Source organism: Ammospiza nelsoni, chromosome 5 (genome assembly GCF_027579445.1).
Source record: "Ammospiza nelsoni isolate bAmmNel1 chromosome 5, bAmmNel1.pri, whole genome shotgun sequence".
NCBI lineage: Eukaryota > Metazoa > Chordata > Aves > Passeriformes > Passerellidae > Ammospiza > Ammospiza nelsoni.
In genome coordinates, this window is record NC_080637.1 from 28,249,475 (window position 1) to 28,272,697 (window position 23,223).

General features: G+C 36.9%; 1 protein-coding gene across 24 annotated transcripts in view; it reads left to right on the forward strand.

The window, feature by feature from the left end:
* The window catches only part of NRCAM (neuronal cell adhesion molecule), a 145,238-nt gene that overhangs the window by 78,685 nt on the left and 43,330 nt on the right, over positions 1–23,223 (forward strand). For 11 of the 24 annotated variants that reach the window (XM_059473274.1, XM_059473280.1, XM_059473287.1 and 8 more), the window contains 10 exons: positions 1,613–1,630; positions 3,610–3,715; positions 6,531–6,727; positions 7,632–7,754; positions 8,116–8,286; positions 8,728–8,784; positions 10,769–10,880; positions 12,791–12,975; positions 14,431–14,562; positions 22,206–22,349. In XM_059473274.1, the coding sequence (XP_059329257.1) occupies positions 1,613–1,630; positions 3,610–3,715; positions 6,531–6,727; positions 7,632–7,754; positions 8,116–8,286; positions 8,728–8,784; positions 10,769–10,880; positions 12,791–12,975; positions 14,431–14,562; positions 22,206–22,349 (1,245 nt within the window). The remainder of the gene's footprint in view (positions 1–1,612; positions 1,631–3,609; positions 3,716–6,530; positions 6,728–7,631; positions 7,755–8,115; positions 8,287–8,727; positions 8,785–10,768; positions 10,881–12,790; positions 12,976–14,430; positions 14,563–22,205; positions 22,350–23,223) is intronic. The other 13 variants (XM_059473277.1, XM_059473291.1, XM_059473296.1 and 10 more) reach the window with 3 other exon arrangements.

The following is a 23,223-nucleotide window of genomic DNA, read 5'->3' on the forward strand; positions in this document are numbered from 1 at the left end:
TTCAGGTTGCTCTTTTCTTTCTAAGATAAACATAATCACATTTTCAGAATTCAGTGAGCCATGTTGCACCTCTGAGTGATGATTCATTTGTTTAACTAATTTCCAGGGAAGGGAACATTAGGGCTGGTGTTTAATTGATGGATTTATACATCAGTAAATTTGGCTGTGATTCTAATCTGCATGGTTTTCTTTACCCCTGTGGTTTTGATAACTTCCTCCCTTCCAGAAATGCATGTTTTTCTTTAATAATCATTGACATACATTGCAAGTGCTTTGGTGGTTTTTTTTCCCCCCATGCATTTTACAAGCCTATCAAACCAATGACCTGTATTTCTGTAACAAAATCAATATATCTGAATGACATCCAACTTGTTGTGCTGCAAATGCTTTTAGAGGAATAAGCTGTGGGTTAAGGAAGGCTTTGAAAGTTTGATGAATAAATGAATGTGTTACTTTCAAAACCTAATTTTTCTCCTTAAGCATCTTTGCAGGCTATAAATAGTCTTTTAAACCTATCTTGTAGTTTAGCAACTAATATAGATTCTGCACCTCTTTAATACTGTGATCTTAGGAGTAAGATTTTGGGTTAAATTTACCAGAAATGCATCAATAGACAAAAACTAATAGCCCTTTTGGATGTATCATTTTAATTCTGTACTGAGAATTTAATTCCCTTCTGCTTCATGCTTATTAATTTTGTGAGGTCTGATACAGTCACATACTTGAATTTTTAACCAGAAATTACATCTGGAATGATGGTATCACTTTCATAACTAATGATGAGAATTGTCTCTGGGAGAGCACCACAAGGGAAGGACACAGATTTTTTTGTGGCTCCTCCCTGAATATCGGCCATAGAGACCTGGTGGTGAGAACCTACTTGATTACTTGAATATTTAGGTTTCATCCAGGTTAGAAATTTCTATTCACGGCAAGTTCACTAGTTCCTAGCCAGTGTTTCCTCAAAGCAGGCCAGGAATGACTGAAAATGTAGGGACTCGGGGACATTTGGCCTATTGATAAAGAGAGGTGTTTATGCAAAACATTGGAATTAAGCAATAATTCCAATTAGCTAAGATGATTTTTTTTTATTTAGTTATTTTTCAAACCAGAAAGGGTTGCAAGCCTGTTGAGTAGGATTAGGTGCTTTTGTCTTTACAAGAGTAATTTTAGCCTGAAGCATTCTCTTTGTTCTTCCACATGATCATATGGGTGGATTGATTTTGACTGCAGCATGAGTGCAATACACTCCATTAATTCTCATTTGCTGCTGTCACCTCAGTATTTGTGTGTTATGTCCTTGCAAGGCCAAAATCACATAGCATGGTTGCCATTAAAAAGTCAACACTTCAAGAAAGTTTCTCATGCCAAGAGCTTTAAGATCAATGTAGTAATATCTGACACAATGGAAATTGTGGTTGCAATTTCAGGCATCACTGCATGGGTTGCAGCGCTGCATGTTTTCAATGTTTTCTTTTTAATGGTAACCAATGCACTTGTCAGAGATACTTATCTTCCCTCTCAAAATTGCTAATTTTCTCTTCACTAACAAATATTTCTCTTTAATCTCCATTTGTCCATTCAACTGCTGATTCTGATGTGGGAATAAAAGCAAAACTTCTAGAAGAATGTAAGTTACACTTCACTAAAAATAGGCTGTGTGCTGCTGAAAATTAATACAGATTGTGCTGCAAATTGAATTTGCAGTCCAAAAATGTGTGATTCTGACATCTTGTTGATAATTTTGTTTGCTGTATCTAGATGTTTTGTGCATGCAGTGTTCAGAAAATACTAATGTACATAAAACAACATTCTGATATTCTGAATAAATTAATTGTGTGATTTTTGATAGTGTGCTGTTTGAACATTAAAATCTTCACTCAATATCAGCATGTGCAGTGTTTTATTACTACTTTCAGGAGTAAATATATATGATAAAAATTATTGGAATGTATGTACTTTTTACTATGTTACATATCTGATGTGGACATATTTTTATATCCACAGTGGATATAGCTATTTAAGTAGACCTCATATTTTATGGGTTCTAACTTAGCTTTAGTTTTATGGTGAATTTAATCAGTTTTAAGTGCAGTCCATAACACAGGAGTGGAGATTTCAGGTCTTTGATGTGTATCAGATGGAATATCCTGTAGGCTGGGCAGTGTTTGTTGTCATATCCTTTTTCAGGGTGAATTTGCTTTTCCCAAGTAAGCATCTGGTACATACTGACCCTGAGAAATGCCTCTGAGAGGGAAAAGGACTGCCTTCAAGAACCTCTAAAGAAATACACATGAAGGCATCATGTAAGAATGTTCCCTTCCTCTTTCAAGGATTCTCCCCTGTGCAGTGAGGAGCAGAACCCAGTTCTTTGTGGCCTGTTCTGTTCTGCTTGGCTGCTGTGTTTTGTTATGATTCCATGATCTGATTTCTTTTCATCACTTTTTCTTGCAGCTAGAGTTTTACAGACAGCTACCTCTGTCTGTGCAAAGTACTTTACATGTAATGGTATCCTTAAGGAAGACTTAAATAAAAATCCCAGTTGTAGAATTTTAACCGTCTAGAGTGAGGCATGAGAACCAAACTAACTCTAATGATGAAAATATTTTGTTCCAGTGGCTAGAAATTATCCCAGAGCACAAGCAAAGGGTATTGCTGCACAGGTGATTTACAGCACTTAGACAGAGATGTTCATGGGCATGTTATTAAAGTTTATTTTGGTGACACTGAACTATAAACATATGAATAATGTTGATGACAACACCTTTCTCACTATCTTGATATCATAAACAGTGTTTTTTAATGCAAAAAATTGGCATAGATAATGGTAATAGTTTATAAATTACCATAGGTAGACACCAGCTACTTTGTCAGGTGAATCAATTTTTGTTCTGTGCTACTTGTTTAATAGTAATTGAAAAACGACAAATGTTAAACGATTGCTTCTCCTGGAAGAGTTCCAGAGACTATGTTCTTAATGGATTTCTTAAGGGGAATTGGTGCTTTACTTTTCCTACGTTTACTTTATTTGGAAACTAGATACTATTTTTGTCATTTGTAACAGTGTCTTTTGCTTATAACACATTTTTTACTCCTGAAAAGTAGTTCTTAAAAGAATGCTTTATAGATTAATGCAATATCTTAAACAAAATAAATGTGTGGACATGCAGAGAATTTGAAAATATACAAAATGTTTAGAAGCACAAAACAGTGTATATTTTTTCCTTCTGTGTGGTACAAAACCATTTTGTGGAGATGTATGTCTTGCAGCTATTGATTTCAGATTTCTTGGACTTAGAATTTGAGTGTCCTTTGGTTTTGTAAAAATCCGTTGAAATCTGAGGTATAGAAATGATATTTTCATGAAACGTTTTGGCCAAGATCTTCATCCGCTGTAAATCAGGATAGCTCAGTTGGAAGTTAGCATAGCTGCACTGATTTACAAGGGTAGAGAGCTTCAGCCTCCTGATACAAAGGATGCTTTAATCCCACTCTTCTGTCAATGATGTGGTTGCTAAATGCAATTCTTTCTCTGCTTACAAAAGTGTCTTGATGGTACTTTGAAAATATTGTTGAAATCCTCTCTCTTTGTTGTATTTCATAATGAAGTGTCACAACCTCCTACGATAACTCAGCAATCTCCAAAAGATTACATTGTTGACCCTCGAGAGAATATTGTAATACAGTGTGAAGCCAAAGGAAAGCCACCTCCTAGGTTAGTAGTTTTTCGTTTTTTTTGCTTTTATTGGCCTAAGAGCATGGAAGAAGTAGGAGAACATACTGTAATTTTTGTAAACTAACAAGATCAAGATTATATGTATGAATGTGCTTGCACATGCAGGAACATGCACACATCTGTACCTCTGTAAATTACACAGCTACCAGATAGCAGCACAGTTTTCACTCTTATCACACTTGACATTTAAATGTTTCTAGAGTCATCAAGCAATTGTAGCATTTTTTTCTGCTCAAAACTCTAATAGTAAAATAATTCTTGATTATTACAGATAGGTAAATGCCCATGTAGCACACTAGCAGGCATGCTGTACTATGAGCTGGATCATGTGCCAGGTTCAGGCATAGTCTTTAAGAACAATGGGCATTAAATAAAGTCAGGCTAACACTAATGCATTCAAATGTAATGCTTTGTAAATAATTCCATTTAATGAGGCTGATCTTGAAATACAGTTTGTCAGAAGTTATGTAGTCTGTATCAGTCTTATTGATCAGCAGCCTTGTGTATTCAATAGCCTTAAGTTTTGGTTTTGGCACAAATGGCTCAGATTCCTCTTCGTTGTCCATTTTAAGATTATCTTTCAGCATCTTGAAATATTTTACAGCAACTCCTTGCAAGTTTCTGAGTACCTGCACTGGAAACCTCAGTAGCCGTGATACACTGTGGCATTGTTAGTAACTGCTGCTGATTGCAGAGACTGTGAACATAAAAATGCCCTTTTCTCTGCTCCAGCAGTGTAATGCTACACCTTATTAGCAAGGTCTGTCTAAAACTGCTCATTCAGACACAGACAGAGCTTGTTAGATGTATTTCTTCTGAATAACCAGTTTTATTTCTGTGGTACTCCTGCTGGTTGTCTTGGCATCATGGTCATTATCATACTGGGCAGCAGAATGGAGAAGATGTAGATTATGAGGGATGCTCTCACCCCTTCTAGTCTTCCATTAAGGATAGGAGTTCCACAGAGCTGCTTTGTTTGACAGCATTTTAATTTTGCTGGCCCAATACCATTTTTAAGAGTCTAGGTCTTTACCTAAAGGATCAGATTATTATTTTCCACTTTGGGACAACAATATTGCTTCTGCAGATGTTTCTCTTAAACACTTTTGGTTGTAATTACCTGAGAGAAAAAGAGTGCTGCCTGTGAGACTGACATACCTGAGCCATGTGCCAAGGCTCTCTGCTGCACATCCTCATCTTCCCCATCAAACACGGCTTTTTTTCTGTGCTACAGAGGAAGTGACAGGTTTTAAGTAAAGAAATTTCTAATGAGTTTTCTAAGCTAGTGCTTAGTCTTGCTTATTTTTTAAGATATGAAATTTATTTAATTTGTATCAATAGTTAGTCTGCTTAGTCCATCACTCTTGGTAACCTGCAAATGCATATTGGAACTTGAACTGCTCCAGAGTTCTGAAGTCAAAGGTGGACTTTCTCAGCCCACGGTGGGAATTGTGTGATATCAGTGTGATAACTTCTTATTGGTGAGAGCACCTGGCATAAAGGTTTGTGGATGTGCTGCTACCTATAGCTAGAGCAGCAAAGACTCTGACTGTCACTCGTCTCAAATTCAGGGGTTTGTACCACTTCTTCCACCTCTCATTTGAATCTACATTACACTTTCTTTCATTATTAATATTATTGGTAACAGAAATCTCACATTCTGAAATTTCACCTGCAAAGTTGTAGGAAAGAGGTTCACTGTTAATTCACTTTGCATGCTAGTCCTCCCAAAAACACGGCATTGCTGCAGGTCCAGTTCTTCTCTCCCCCAACACAAGGTGCAAATATCATGTCCAGTCTTGCTGCAGAGGGTCAGTGCACAATTTAAGTCAGTCAGAATTTGAGCTTTTCCAGTGCCATTTTACATTTATACTTCAGGAAGCTTTCTAACCAGCACAAAGAGTGTTTGTACTTAGGATTCTGAAGCTGAAATGTAACAACTACAAAACTGCCATTCACAGTGTATGGAGCTGTGAGTGCTCAGCACTTCATAGATGTTGGTCAAGCTCCCTGTGACTATACTTCTGACCATAAACAGGGCATAAAGTAAGAAAGTGGTGTTTATGGTCTAAGTTGTAGACTGTCAATCTCTGTTTCTTTACAATTTTTTTTGAGTTCTGTCAGTCTTCATTTTTAAGGACTACTTTTCAAAATATCTCTTGACTAGTATCAGTATAAATTTACTAGGTCAAATAAAGGCTCTCAGACTATATAATTTCTATTAGAGAATTATGTTTGCATTAGAATAGTGAAAAGGACTCGGACTCGGCCTCACCACAGTCTTTAATTCACTTGCATAATTTCAAAATTGCCAAACCAATTAAGAGAAATGGTCTCCTGCTGAGGCCTGAGATGACACATTTCAGCCCTGAGCAAGTTTTTAAAGATAGGTTTATAAAGCCTTTCAACAATAGGTTTTATAATGGAAATGCTAATGCAGCTTTAGCAATATCAGTTCTTGCAGATGTTACTGCATAATTTTGAGTAGAAAGCAAATCAGTTCTTTTCCATGTATGATTAACCTCAGAAATTTTTAATGTATTTTTTAAAAAAATAATTCACTTTGAAATAGCTCCTGTTAATATGTTTAGCCAAAACTTTTATCGTAAAATATTGCCAGATTTCTTAGAGTAAAATTGCTTTATTAGTTAATTTAGTTTGGGAATGAGTCTTACTTATCTGCTAATGAAAACATAATATGTATTTTTGTTAATTGTTTTTTCTTCTTTTTCTTCATACATCTACAAAAAGCAGCTAAGAATAAACTTTACTTTTTTTTTTTTTATTGTTTTAGCTTCTCCTGGACGCGCAATGGAACTCATTTTGATATAGATAAAGATGCCCAGGTAACAATGAAACCAAATTCAGGGACTCTTGTCATAAATATTATGAATGGTGGGAAAGCAGAAGCATATGAGGGAGTTTACCAGTGTACAGCAAGGAATGAGCGAGGAGCAGCCATTTCCAACAATATCGTTGTGAGGCCTTCTAGTAAGTAAAGCTCTAAATGTTCATAAAGTGTGAAACCCTTTGCTTTTCTTATTTGCTTATGAACTTTTTGCCTTTTTGTTTTCCTGTCTCAAAACTTCAGTCATACAAATGACCATGCTAGAAGTTATTGCCCATTTTCTAATATTGAGGTATAATACTGTATTACAGGTTCTGTAGAATACGGTTTTTACAAAAAATTTATTTTAATTTTTTTAACTTTTTAAAATTTAATTTTTTTCATCTGGATAACCTTATAATACTTAAAACTGAGTTGTATCTATGACACCACTAGAATAAAATATTTACATCTATAAGGCTTTAATGATAATTTGTTGACATTGATGGCATAATTGATGACCACAATTTTTATTGTTTGTGAAGTCTATGCTCCATAGTTTTTGTAATAGCTTTAAAACATAACAGATTTGAACTAAAAAGAAGATATTTTTTTTTTATGATAGGTAGATTGTTTCTACAGCTTTTTATGAGCTTTGTCTCAGTTTAGTTTTCAAGCTTCTCAGCTTCATATGTACTGTTCTCACATCTTAATTAAAGACTGCATGTATAATACTGCTTCAGGAATGTCTACCCCCTTTTCTATTTTAGCACATCACCTTTTGTTTCAGTATAGTTAAAAATTTGCAAGATACTGCAATAAAACCTTTAGTGAGTAGACAAAATAATTTGAATCAGTTGATTATTCTTTCAATAAATCATTGATGTACTTTTCTTCCAAGCAAACAAAAAAGAACAAAAATAAAAGCTTTAGCAAACATGAAAGGACTTAACATTCTGATGGATGTAGTTCTTTCATTTCTCTGGAGTACTCTGTGCATTTTCCCTTTAAATTTTTGACTTTTTGCCAATCCAAAGTTTGCGTATATGTCCAAATCCCTTTCTGCAGGATCGCCTTTGTGGACGAAAGAAAAGCTGGAACCAAATCATGTTCGCGAAGGTGATTCCCTAGTGCTGCACTGCAGACCTCCTGTTGGCTTGCCACCACCTATCATATTTTGGATGGATAATGGTGAGTTTGTTTTTTATGCAGTTGACTTTTTGCAGTTTTTCTATGTGGTAAATCATTGCTTACCAAAACCACAGATGGTGAAGTTTCCCTCTAAGCTCAAATTCAGTGAATTTCCATTTCTGTAGAACAGAGGAAACAAGCAGACATACAGCCCAAAAGCAGCTGGAGATCTTGATGTAAGTTGTAGATTAACCCACCGGGGAAGAATGGGTAGACAAGGGATTTCATCAGGAAGCTTAGAAATGTCTGTACATGTACCAAGGCACAAACAAGTGTAATTGAATGAATGTGGAGTCTGCAGATCATAATAATAGAGTGTGTCAATTATATTTAACGTAAATGTGTGCTTTCTTTCCCTCAGCTTTCCAAAGGCTGCCCCAAAGTGAAAGAGTTTCCCAAGGTCTAAATGGAGATCTTTATTTTTCTAATGTACAACCAGAGGACACCCGGGAGGACTATATCTGCTACGCAAGATTTAATCACACACAAACTATACAGCAGAAACAACCCATATCTGTAAAAGTCTTTTCAAGTAGGTATTGCATCACTGAATTACATACTTACACAGTATTTATCCAGAGTTCTCAAGTTACATGTTAAAGTTAAGTAGTGTTATGCTAGGGAATTTTTTGCATTTCAATTTTAAATAAGAAATTACATTGATGTATGAACTTGAAAAGTAATCTCCAGTTTTCTTGATAGATAATTTATTTTAAAAGCTATAATTTTTCACTTTATAAGGCTTTGTGTTTTGAAAAAATGTTTAAGATTTGATATTTACAGTGTAAAAAATAACAGTTTTCAAATGTTTTTCCAGTGCAAGAATGTGAAGTTATTATGATTATTGTAACTATTGAAGCAAATTAATCAATCACTTGATTAACTCACCGTGGCCATGTCATCACCTTTTGATTCCCAGAACTTTTATTTATCCCTTTTTTATGCTTTCTTCATGATATTCTGTTTATTTCAGTGGATTCATTGAATGACACTATAGCTGCTAATTTGAGTGACACTGATATTTTTGGTGGTGAGTTACACTGGTCCCCACTGATACTCCTTGTTTTACAGTAGCATTTAGTTAACTAACTTCACCTCCATGGCTACTTAATCTTTTGCTCCTTTTTCAGTTTCTAATAAAGGTATCAAGTAGTGCTGGTGATAATATATACTTTACAAAGGGACTGCACAGTGTGATCCTTTCAAATATTTAATTTTTCAATAATATTGTAACATATAACTCATAGAAAATATAAACACTTATAATAAAAGACTGCTTTCACACTGGTGCAGATTTTAAAAACTACTTCTATACTGTGTTGATTTTTTTTAATATATTTTTCTCCCAATTTACCTAGTAGTTTGATTATGTTCATTATCACTAGGACTATTCAATGTCATGTGCTGCATAATAAATAACAACAATTAAGCACCTAACAGATCCACTTCACATTTAATAACTGACTGAATGTACCAATAAATTCATAGTGGTAGGATAAGTTTTGTTTGTTTGGTGTTTAAGCTGGTCTTTCCATTAATCTATGTTGAATGGCCTTTTGTATGTTCTGAATTAAATCCTCCTGAACAGATGTATGTGTGTTTAGAAAGGCTGACTGGGGAGCACCACTGATTCTAGACTCTCCACTTGATTTTGAGTGACATAGAAAGTACTTGATATTTATTCTATTTTTTGTCTTTCTCTTTGTGAAATGGGGCTTTGTGCATATTAAACCATAACTTACATTATCCAATAAAACATGGGCACAGAATATATTACTTCTCTACATAAAAATTGCATGATATTCAGGAGGGACAAACAAGAAGTAAGTATCTGAACACAAACCGATGCATTAGCTACAGTTAGTGAGGAGAACACTGTTGGGTTGGCTCCCAGCTCAGAACCACCCTGGGTAATTGTTCTGAGCACTCACAGTCTGGCCAAGTGAGCCTGCAGCCCCTGGGTAGGTGAGCTGCTGCTGGGACTGTCGGCTGCGTTCTTGACTCTGGGCTGCTCTGTTCTCCCACAACTTTGAGTTGATTGTGTGCACGTTATTAAGAAATTCGCAGCACACACTGGATTAAAATGAAGTGTTGTATTTATGCTAATGTATCAGTAAATCATGTACTCTAACAAGCTTCGAGTTTATTATGTTTCTAATCCCAATTTTAAAAAACAAAATTATTTATTGTAATGGTTCAGACTCTTACAGCATTTCAGAGCCATTTAATTCTATATATTAATATTGTTACAAGAGAACATTAGACTACTCACAGAAAACACTATAATTACAGAAAACTCTTATTCTAAATTCCATGAAGACATAGGAAATACCATATTCTTCAAAAGCCAACATAGTGTAATATCAGAAATGAATCTTATGTTTATAGCTGCCTGTTTACTGTGCTTATTACTTACAGGTTAGTCAAGGTTCTGTATTGCAAGACTGGGGAACAGCTTAAGTTGCAGTTAAATATATAGTAAGAGGAAAATACCGGGATTAATTTCTGAAACAATGCCTCACATGGTCTAGAAAATATTAAAACATATTCCGAAGCAGACTGTACCTTCCCCTCCCTTGGTTTATATTTCTGATTAAAAATAACTTTGCTTTATTTTTATTTTGATGGAAGCCCAGGAATTTTCAGTAATACTCAGTCTTGCACTGTGCCTCACACCAGTGGCCTTACTCTCCATTATAATTCTGTTGAACGAAACAGCAGCTATTTAGGATTAAGACTGCACAGTTGCCTATGTAAAGGCTTTGTATCAATTGTTCCTGTCTTTTAATAATAACATTTCTCTTCTATGTGTTCAACATTGTGGCATTTAACAGATATGTTATGTCTGTCAAAAAACTAATGTGTTCAGCTTTGTAGTTGTGCTGCACAATGATTTTTAATCAAATGGCCAATGTGGAGCAAAATCTCTGTTCAAAGTGTGAAAATGGATGTATGCACTTATTGGTATCAGAAAAAAATTTAGAAATTAATTGTTTTACTACTTCTTGTTCCAGCAAAGCCAGTTACAGAAAGGCAGCCAGTTCTTCTAACACCAACAGGTAGCACAAGTACCAAAGTGGAGCTCAGAGGAAATGTGCTTTTGTTGGAGTGCATCGCAGCAGGATTGTGAGTAACTTTTGAGACATTTTTTTTTCCTAAATAGAAATACAGAAACAGAGGGAAACATTTCAGACATGCTTAAAAACGTGACTGCTGTATAAGCTTATGTGTTTCAAAGAAGCAGAAGTGTAAAATGGAAAGAGGTTTTTTAAGGAACTCCACCATTTACTTGGGCATCAGCAGACTTTGAAGCTGGCTATGAATGTGTATGGCCTCTGCCTTCTCTCATCCCCAAACCCTATGCACAGGATATAGATTGGGCCATTGTTTGTAAAGGACACAGACAAGAAATGCTATAGACTAATCTCAGACATACATCCACAGATTTGCAGCCAGGAATAAAGCTTCTGTTGTTTTCCTAAGTTTACAGTCATTAGGTTCTCAAATTATATAAAAATAGATAAGAATTTGCTGTTCTAATCCAGGAAAACTGCTTATATGTGGTAATAATTGCTTAGTAGTACTAGGTGGGAATTGTTAGAACAAATCTTCAGGTCCTTACATCTAATTTCTCATTGTAATTGAGCTTAATTGGTACTTGTTTCTTCAGTGCAGTGCAAGTTTGCTTTTGCTGGTTATTGTGCAAAAAGGAAATTACTAAGAGCAATTTAACTTCATGAGTTAGGTTGACCTTTAAATCAGTTTCGTTCTCAGGAAGAAATCTGAGAATAGATTGGTTGTAGAATAGAAGCAGAAAACCTTTAGTGCCTATTTCAAGGCCTGTAAACATGTTTGCAGTGCACAAAGGCAGGGTGCTCTCAAGTAGCCGTGAGGAATGCCAAGCATTGCAAATCATGCACCACACACATGTATTTATTTGCATGAGCTCCACAGGGCGTGCTCAGCACGGCTTGATCTGAGCCTCAGTGCAGTATTTCTCTCTCAGCTGTGCTCAGGTGCCTGCCCCAGCAGCACCAGCAAAACCACCCCTGTGAGTGGAATTAGCACCAGCCCAGGTAGTCTGCATCTGAAATACAGTTATATGCCTTTTGACAACCCTGCAATAAAAGTATTAGATGATCCAAATTCCAGTAAAATGGCTGGATAAAACCTGTAGAAAAAAAATAGACTGTAATATATGGCTTTGTGTCTTTAGCTGTCATGTAATTAAAAAAACAAGTAATCAGTGAGGGAATACTTGTCTACGAAGGGCCAGATGCAGATTTTATTTGAAACAACTATTCCTAATTGCTGACATCATAATTAAAAGTCATCTTTTCTAGGTGTCTGTGATATAAAATATGTGATATTAGACTGCTAAGGGAATATTTGCTTAGAGCCATTACTATTTGAGAGAGCACATTCTATTCAGTAAGCAACAAATTGCAATTTCTTGTAATTTTCAAAGTATATCTCCACGTGTTTTAACAACTTTCAACTTCTGTGGACAACATGGGGCATAGCCAAGATTTAAACTCAGTGCAGTGACAAGAAGTTATACTTGGCTAAATACTGACAATTTTTCTTGACTTCGCACAAGAAATGTTTCTGTCTCCTTACAGGTCTGTTGTGAAGTCTGTGATGTTCATGAAGTATTAGGATATTGCTCACACAAAGGACAATTGTAAACTTGTCATTTTATGGAAGCTACCTTTACAAGCACCATAAGCATCAATTTGATAGTAGAAGCTTGTCTTCATTTATTAACCATCAGGTTTTTAGGTTAATCAGCAGACAAATGTATTCTGTAATTATTAATCCTATGAACAGATGGCCATTGACAATGTTAGTGAGACTTGTCATTTCCCAGAAACAAATGCTGGCAAATTTTCATATTTGTTGGATGTAGCCCAGAATCTGGGTAGAGGCTTTTAAAATAATTATTTATAAAACATATATTAAAAGTATTAACATTCTGAACTCTTACCTCCCTTTTCTTCAGTCCTTAAATTTGATGTGTGCTTTTACTTCTCCAGACCCACACCAGTAATCCGCTGGATCAAGGAGGGTGGGGAACTGCCAGCCAACAGAACATTTTTTGAAAACTTTAAGAAAACTCTCAAGATTATAGATGTTTCAGAAGCTGACTCGGGGAACTACAAATGTATAGCAAGAAATGCATTAGGTTCAGTTCATCATGTGATTTCAGTAACTGTGAAAGGTAATACTAAAATTATCCTTAATGGAATGTTATCAAGGGCCCAGAATGCAGGAGGGAAGCAGGCTTTCTAGGATGAACTATAGCTAAAAGGATGAAGGATAATGGTTAAAAATCACCCTGAGGAAACATTCAACTGTCTGAATTCTAACACTGGAAGAGCTATACTATCTATAATAGCTTTTTCATCTTTTAATGTTACTTTGTAAAGAATCAGGCTAAACTGATATTTTACTGTAATAGTTGTAAGATAATGCCTTAGTTTGCACAAGTACTACATTTATTTTAGATCCTTTGATTATCTGTCATTAGATTGCTTCTTTCTCTTGCTTCTGTATCTTCTTCCTTATCCCTCTTCATCATTTCATGCTCATTTTCTCCATTTTTCTTCATTCTTATAGCCCAGATTATTTCTTTCCTCTATTTTACTGTTGTCTTACAGTCTTATGATTTTCTTGCTTTTTCTCTTTTACTGTTATTTCTGTTCCTATCTTCATGTTTTTTACCCAAGATGATGCCTTATAGTTCTAAAAACATTTACAACATGTTTGTCTAAATAGGAATTTTAAGTATGCTGTGAATACCATGAAACAAAAAACTGTAATGACAGTTAATTAGTCATTGAAATAATCAGCTGTATTGCTTAGTTTGCATGCTAAATAGTCACTTATTTTGTTGTAGATCAGCATCTTTTTATGATCACATTTAGCTTCCATTCTAAGAACAGAAGTTTAATTTTCTGTTTGCATCTGTCCATCAATCCAAAATCTGAAAATTAATTGCAAGATGTGATAATATATGCTGTTTGTGGTTATTTATTGTACAAAAGAATGGAGAAATATGTGAATATCTTTTAGTAAGGACAGTGTTTCACCCATTTTGATTTCTGGGTTTTTATCTGTCTCAGGTACACATCTGGCCCCACTGCAATCAGCCATTGAATTGAGTAAGACCAAGGATTTTGCCACTTTAAAATTTCACCCTTGATATGAAATATTTTTTTGTAATCAAACCTAAATTAATTCCTTACAGCCTAACTACTAAGACCATGGATATCTCTGAAATTAATCAGAAGACCACTGTAGTTTCTGCAAATGCCATACACAGATAAATATTGTTTTCTTTAGGAAAGGCAAATTAGATTCAAAGCAGGCAACCCTAAATAAAAGAAAGATCCTCTTGTTGTTTTTCTCAGAATTTGAATGCAGTGGGTGACCAGGGGGTCAGTTTGGCCAATGTATGATCCATCACTGAATTGAGTATCAAACACACACACACATGTATATATATATTTATACACACGCACATATATATGTACACATACAGTAACAGTATAGCTGTGAGTCTATATCTACACATAGCTTGTTTGAATTATCTTCTGATTACCATGCCTGAGCCTTATGGTTTTCTGTACATAATTTTGGAAAATAATTGCTGTCTTTCTTTTCTTAAACCCAGCTGCTCCATACTGGATAACAGCACCCAGAAACTTGGTTTTGTCTCCTGGAGAAGATGGAACATTGATCTGCAGAGCTAATGGCAACCCAAAGCCTAGTATAAGCTGGTTGGCAAATGGTGTTCCCATAGCAAGTAAGATTCTTAACTACCTTACATGAGTAACAAAATACGAGGAGTCTCAGGGTGGTTTTTTTGTCAAATAGATGTGAAGAGCCTCTATTTGTGTTGTTTTTTTCCTGACAGGTAATGCTAAATCATAAAAGATGTGATGAAATACTGTGGTTCATAAAAGCTGAACAACAAAATGTGCCTCTAACGCATTTGAGAGAACTGAAATGTGTAATCATGCTCCTGGTTGTTCTGTCTGGCATTCTGCTGGTAGTACCTTTGTGGCTATTGGATGGTGCCTCTCACAGGGCCATTGCTGGGATGTCGCTGTTACCCTGTGTTTCTGTGGCAGTCACATCTGCTAGGTCTCTCCTTTGCTGCCTCGCTGCAACTCTAATGCTACCTAGGAACCCTAAATGTGACATAAAAAGTGAACTTCCCACACATGTGGACATACAGAGCGCTTGTAGGATTTTCAGGATTTGCAGTACACTGCAGGATTTGCAGCTTAGTGTATGCTTGAGCCTTCCAGGCTTCATCTCTAAGAAGCTGCAGCAGCAAAACTGTCTGAATGTGTCAGCAGCTACCTGGCAAACAGTTTGTGCCAAGTCTGTGTCAAAGAAAAGGAACCCCTGAGGCAGTGGAACAGCTGTTTCTGTGTGCAGGGTAAGAAAAGCAGCCCTGAGCTGGTGATTGAGCCACTTAATTGCTGCAGTGTTAGGACTGGCAATGCTGTATGACAGACACAGGGTAGCTGCTATATAAGGGACAACTTGCCTTGGAAAGAACTTTCTGGAGGACACTGCGGTGTGTTGTCAGCTGGGTTTGCACTGAGCATACCCTGTACTCTAAAGTCACACTTGGTTTTTCTACCTCTATCCTTCCCTTTTCTCAAAACAATAATAAAAAACCAGTCTCACCTGTTGGCTCCTGAGAGATAATGTACTCTGAAATACTGGTCTGTTTAAAGTATGACAGTGTCCCTTCTGTCACTTTCAGAAGATTAGGAGTTGTTCAAGTCTCTTGATGAAGTAAAATTCACCCGGTTTGGGACATGGAAAAGGATTGTCTAGGGTCAGAATCTAGGTAATAGCAAGAAGTAAACAAGAACCCTCATTAGATATATTTGAACTATTTGGTATACAAAAGAGATTAAACTTATTTGTAGGGGAAAATGCAACTTTGGGAGGCAAAATATGGCTATATATAGAAACAAATAGAAATATTTAGCAAATAACCTGTTTAAGGAATCCTAATTAAATGTAAGGTGAGATCTACAGCCTGAGACTTAAATTGAGAAGTTTCCATTGGTAAATAAGTTATATAAACTGACATTAATCACCTCATCAAACCATGGTAAGACAGGAAAACGGGAAAACATCAGAGTGATTTTTTTATATTATATATTTAAAAATAAATATATCATAATGCATTTGTTATTCTCAAAGTTTGGTGCCTGTCTTTCGCTTTCCATTTTGGGTTTTTGGTGGTCTCATCTTCCTTTGTTGTTTTCTGTATACTCACCATTCGCTTTTTGTTTATTTGTTTAGAGGGGATTTTTATCCTGCAGTTCTTGTAGTTTAACTATTATTTCAGGCCTCCTGACTAGTAAGATCTTTTTCATCTGGCTATAAGAGCCAGCTTTGCCTTGCTCTTCTTCCTTATCAAATCTGTAGGACGAGCTGTTCAAACAACCGACAAGTACATTTTCCAGAAAAGCAGTGATGTGTTCTGCTTTATTTCACAGTAACAGTAAAACATTAAGAAACAGAGTTTCCAGAAGCAGCTGCAGGATGCCATGAAATTTCCTAAGTACAAGGAAGCATATATTGGACTGTCCTTGAGGAATTGGTACACAAAGTCTTGTGGAGGGTATTCAGTAAAAATTAAAAGACTTTAATTAAATTACCCTCTCAAATACAGTAGGGTAAAAAAAGAACACAGGAAATAAGTAAAGCTCAGCCTTATATTAAAGGTCACTTTCACTGCTGAGAAAAGCTGAAGTCTTATCCACATTAAATATTTAAGTGCAAGCTCATTGGATGCTCTAGTACACTGCATCTGTCAGGGCATCTATGACAGGCATCATGATCACAGAAAGTGCAGTTCTTAAGATTCTTGTGATTTTTTATTATTCTGTGTTATCAAAAGCTGTTCTGGAAATTACCAAGCACAGTGTGCCTTTTTGTTCACTTGTTACTAAATTATAAAATTGAGCCCCTCATCTTCCAACTGAATGATTAGGAAATCACTGTAAAAGGAAACTAAAGCAGCTGTTTCTGCTTCAGGGCAGTGCTGAGAGAGCTACACCCATGGCAGGATTTCAAAGAAAAAGAGCTACATTTGAATTTCAAAGCCCTGCTGTCATCATATATCCCACAATGTGCCTCTTGTGGCCTAGTAATCTGTTTGCAATACTTTAATTTTCTGTTGGAAAGCACAACTGGGAGATACTTAATTCTTCCGGTTTTGTTTTTCCATAATAGAGTCAGACAAGGAAGGAGGAATGTTGAAGAAAGAACCATTCGTCCGTATCTCAGTCAAAGGCTGAGGTTTAAATATCTATAGGGAAAAGGCAAAAAAAAAAAGGGATAAAAATGTAGTGTGTGTTAGCAACTATAAAATAAAATTGCAATGGTGTGAATTTTGTTCAATATTCCAATAATCAGAGTAAAAAAATATTTTTTACGTCAGATTCTAGGTTTCCCTGAAATATTTTAATTAGTTTTCTTCAACAGTCATGCTGAAAACCAGCATTTTAAAAAAAACAAAACCCTGCTTTAGACGTGTTGGAATGATAAGGACCTAACCTAACCTCCTAATGTTTACTCACAGGAGTATGTTGAACTTATGTGCCCAGTCCTGCTAAGGTCAATTAGAATTACTTTGGCAAGTAGCAATTGTATGTTCAGGCCATGACTCTGTGTTGCCTTGTGCTTCAATTAACACTCAAGATCTGCATTATTTATATCACTGCATAAGCCATTGTGTCTTACTGCTTAGACATTCAGCATGGTTTTACAAAAGGGAAGCCGTGCATAAAGCGTCTCAACTTTTAAGAAAGTAACAACCCAGACTAATTGGGAAGGGGAAACGCTTTCATAATTGGACTTCAGAAAGGCATTGCAAATACTGTACAAGAGACTGGTTTTTTTGGTCCAGTGGTTTATAGTTCATGGTGAGCTATTAAATATTAAATACAGACACTTAGATTTATACAAAGTAGTGCAAAGGTGCTGTTTATCTTCTTTCAACACATTGTTCTCTTCTTATATTACATTCCACGTTGAATCTTTAGCTTTGAGTTAGTCTCCATTAGTACTCACACTGAATTTAAGGGAGGAACATTAGCCCTTAGATTTCTTTCATGAAAGGCCTTGATAATCCCTGGCTGAGAGATTCATCATCCATCATTTTTTCTGAGAGTAAAAACCAGAAGCTGTTCACTGCAGCCTTGGGAGCATGGGGAGAAATTTGCTGACCCTAATGCCCCCATTATTTCAGTCTTGGAGAGAAGACTGCATGGGAAGATGTTTATCCACTGCTTCTGCTGTTGTTGTGTTGGAACTTTGCATCTGGCCTAGGAACTTCAGCAGATGAAAAACCTTTGATTATCAGGTTTTTATCAATTCTGCACAAAATAGTCAAGGATGGTTATAGTTAGTGCCGGTGATGCTGTGCCTTTGGAGACAACAGAACTGTCAGAATCAGAAACTCAGCAAGAAAAGGATTTCACTGATCACAGGAAAATAACATGCTGAGCAGCAAGCCAGATTGGTAAGAAAAGGAAAATTATATTCTTTACTGTTTCAGTTATCCATGGTTTTTTTATCCAGATTTTTCCCCTTCCAGTTTTAAGCATAACAGTATGTTTGAACGACTTCTGTTCAGAGAGAACATGTTATTCTGTCTTTTTTTTCAAGAAAAAAAAAAGTAATAATGCTGCCATTGTGGTTATTTGAGCATATTTGATGGAGGCCCTGCCTTCTCTGTTTAGGAATATGCTGAATGTGGCTAGAGTCAAGAAGCTGTATCATTGTACAACGTGATGAAAAAATCACGTGAAACCAGGTCTTTGTTGAGAAACGACCAAAACACATTGATAAGCTGAGATTCCATGTTATTGGGAGCAGATGTTTGCTGTTAGATGGCACATGTTCACCTGTCTTGTTACAGCAGCAAAACTCCTATAGCAAATCCTTATAATTCATTATCCTATTTGTACAAGCTCATTTTAACTATTATATAGGTTTTTCCTATTTTGCCTATCAGTGCCAAATTCAGATTTGTCTAATGTGTCAGAAGCATTTTCTCCTTCTCATGCCACTATCGTGTAACGTGACCAGAATATTCATACATACAAACAAGCAGTGCTTGACTGGCCCTGCCATCACTCCCTTTCCCCGGAAAAGGATTTTAAAAGATTTTTTTTTAAGTGGTAGACTGGTGTATGGAATGGGTTGAAGTACTGCATGCTATTTTTCCTCAGGTTCTACTAGCAAGACTGACCTTCAGGAATCCCAGATCCCAAAGACCAGGAGAAAAGACTAGAATGAGATGTACCCTTGGTGGAAAAGGATTAGGTCAGGAGCAAACTGAACATACCTAAGTGTGTGGCCCCTGATGGGATGCAGCCACAAGTGCTGACTGAGGTGGCATATGTCATTGCAAGAACAGTCTCAATCTTTGCTTGATCATGGTAACTGGGAGAAGTGCCTAAAGATGGAGAGAAAGCAAATGCTACTCCTGTCTTCAACGAGCCAGAAGGAGAAACCAGGGAACTACAATCACCTTTATCCCTGTGAGGGTGATGGAGCAGCTAATTCTGCAAACCATTTCGAGGCACATTAAGGACAAGAAAACTTTCAGGAGCAGTTTCCATGGCTTCACCAAGGGGTGACCAATTTCATACATTTCTATGATCAAATGACTGGCCAGATAGAGGAGGGCAAGAGGAGTGGATAATGTCTGCCTGGACTGCAGTGAGGCCTTCGACACTGTCTCCCATTAGATCCTCATGGACAAGCTGTTGGTGTAGAGGCTGGATAAACAGCAGACAGGTGGATAAAAAAATGGCTGAATGGCCAAACCCAGAGAGGGTGATCAGTGGAACAAATTCCTGCACCTGGGGAGGAGTACCCTTAGTGCCAGTACCTGCTGGGGGCCATGCAGATGGATAGTGCCTTAGCAGAACAGGACTTGAGCATCCTGGTGGATGCCAAGTTGACCATGAGCCAGCAATGTCAGAGGCTAGCATTATCCTGGGCTACATGAGACAAAAGTGTAGCCAGCAGGTAGAGGAAAGTGATCCTTCCCCCATCTGGACACACTTCTGGATAACTGGATCCGAGTAGCCCTGCTTGAGCAGGGGGTTGGACCAGATGACCTCCAAAAGTCCCTTCCGAGCTCAATGTTTCTGTGTCTGTGAGTGCAGCAGCGAGTGCTTCAGCCCATTAAGGAAGCTGTATTCACCAGACAGTTAAATAGATGTCTGTCTTAACAGGAGCTTTTGAATCAGTGCCCTTCAGCATCCAATTGGCTAGACCAATTAACAGAAAGCACCAGCTAACCTGACACTTCTGCCTTCTTTTCTCTTGGGACCCCAGCTTGAAGCCCTTTTTAGAGAACAGGCACCTCCTTTCCTTCAGATAGCTGTAAGGGGTTATCTCCTTTTTTCCTTCAGTACAGCAGAGGGAAGGGAAGACGCTGCCGCTCTTTTTCTATAGTAATTTAGTGGTTAGATCATTCTTTTCAATGCAGTTCCTTCAGCCATAGAAGATTGAATTAATGGCCTCCATCTCCTAGGAGGGGCCTGCCGTCATCCTGTGAGGGATTATGTGTTGGAGTGTGTGTGAGGGGGGCAGTCTGTGCACCCATTAGTGACCCACCTGGGTGCAGAAAGGGCTGCAGCTTCAGAGGGAGCGGGCAGAGGGGAGCCCAGAGCCCAGGGCTGGAGCAGCCGTGCTTGGAGCGGCTGTGGGCAGTTCCCCTTGCTCGTGGGAGAGCAGTTGTGCCTGTCTTCTGCTGAGCTGTGATTTGTATGCAGAAACAGACTGCTTCCCGCAGCTGACTGCCCTGCCTGCTGCGCTGCTCACCTGCTCCGGCTATTTTCAGCCCGTGAATCTTTTAATGAAAATGGCATTTACGTGGAAAAGGAGGCAATGTGAAACATGGAACGCAATAGGAAGTAAAGCAAAAGAGAGAAAAATATGTGCCAGCAATCCAGAAGTCCAGAGAATAAGCATTTAAAATCTCAGTAGTACCTTTTTCTTCCTTCCCAAAATTTTTGAATTTGTGATGTTGATTTGAACTCAGAGTGATGGAAGATGAGAAAAAACAGAAATGGAAATCTATTCTTGAGGCAGCTGTTTGGAAATTGAGGTATTTACATGAAAAATGGCCTTAGATTTCATCCAAGCTGGAAATACCCTTAAGCAGAAGCACAGAACTGTGATCCCCTTCATCTGGTTTCTTTTGTAGAGAATTCAGTAATACATACTTTAATAAAATGCAGGAGAAATGTCTCCATTTTCTTTACAGATGAGAACTAAGGCATTGTCTGAATCAAAAGGTTCCTGTCACAGAAAATGGATGTTAATTTACTTGATTGATCTTTTTTTATGAATTCAGAAAAGAATTTCCTTGTATTTGAATGTGTTCCACAAATATTCTTTTTCAAGATTCAATAAGGGTGTCAATTTTGATGATGTAGCCAAACTACGATGCATTTATGTCTGTATAAATACATCTATTTTTCATATTAATAGATCAGTAATTTTACCATTAATTTTCATTATTATTAATACTTGTGTTTTTAATACAATAATAATACATCTGGTCTTATTTAGTATGTTCATAAAATATTAAATTATGTATTGTGCATTTTTATGCAGTGTGGTGTTACAAGCTGTTTTTTCTTCATTATACTTCTTTAATGCCATCCAGCTGTATCAGAACTGACGGCTATTACTCTTCTTCAGTATTTTCTTCCAGTTTTATTTTCAGTTATGTCTTTGGGGCTTCTGAGGTGCAGAAACTGTTTGACAGCTCAGGCCACTCCAGAGCAGTTGAGGAAATGGCATTGTATAATTCTTACATAAGGGAAAGAGTGCCACCTACTGAAGTACTAACTCTGCTCTTGATTGTTTCTTGACTTGGTTAGAAGGAATGCTTATTGTTTACTCAGAGATAATTTTCAATTGAGTATGGCTAATTTTATATTTGGAAAATTATTTATGGTATAACAATCAATTTGAAACTTTAAAGACACAGAGGACTATGTCATTGTATCAGCATTTTCTTTTGACATTCAGAAATTTCTGTAATTTTCTAGATATTGACTGTATTTGCCCGAATCTCATAATATTGGTGTTTTTCCTCTGTATGTGCAAAATACAATCTCAGCTTCACTCCCTTAGAAAACAAACAAAAAAGCCTCTCGAAAAATGGGAACTCTACCATCCTGAGTTAATACCTGTAGAATGAGAAGAACTTTTTAAACTGTATTAAAATTCACATTTTTACTAGTGATCAGTCGCCCAGGGAAAAAAAAACAAACTTAAAGGGTATATTGGTTTTTCAGATTCTTCCTTCTTTTCAGAAGTATGAAACTCACAATCCAATAGCAGTTTAGGAAAGGCAATAACTCTTTTTCTTTACACCAACAGTTGCCCCAGAAGATCCTAGCAGGAAGGTGGATGGTGACACCATCATTTTCTCACACGTGCAAGAAAGGTCAAGTGCTGTGTATCAGTGCAATGCTTCTAATGAATATGGATACTTGCTAGCAAATGCATTTGTGAATGTTCTGGGTAAGAAAAAGACTTCATATTTTTGTTTTCTTGGGTATTCTGTTGTCTCCTGCTAACACGCAGACTCTCTGCTTAAACCTTGCTTGAGGTCTTCATTGGGAATTGATTTATTTCCTGGCCCCTGTAAAGAGCAAGGGTATACATAGCTATTTTTTTACACTATTTCTGAATTTCACTTTCGCTGTTCCAAAGTGAGAAGGATAGATGAGAAAGCTGGGAAAAATCGGAAGAAATTTTATCTCTCTTTTGTTTGCTTTTTTTTTTTTTGTTTCTGTAAGTCAGTCAAACAGAAGCCCGACAAAGAAGGCAGGAATTAGTGTTGCTTAAGTTAGTACATTTCAATACAGTTTCATGGAGTCTGGATGTTTTGGATTAGTGGAATGGATGATCTCCAAGTTACTGCTGCAAGGGGACATGATTATGCACTTGTCTCTAAGGCTTCCCTGGCATGTGTTTCTGATTACAATATGTTGTGGCCCCTCTAATTCTTTTCACTGAATTTAAAAAAGCTAGTAGCAAAATCCTAGGCAGAATGGCCTCTAGTGACTCTCTTGCAGGAGCTGGCAGATGTGTTGATTGACACTGTTTAAAAGAAAAAAATGTAGGTGTTACACCAAAAATGCATCCTGGCTTCTTTCTGCCTGCAGGTGTATTTGGAATTAGATAGTTCAGTCTGTACCCAGGAGATTATCTTCTTGAAGTATATACTGATTTACATTTTCCAATTGAAATCATTGCCTTTGGTGCCCATCATTATTACTTGTAAATAGGCACGAAACAGTTGTTTTTCACAAGATAATTTCCCTGCATTAACTTTTCCTCAGGCTAGTACCAGTAGAATGTATTTGAGCCCAGACTGAGACCCAAAATCATC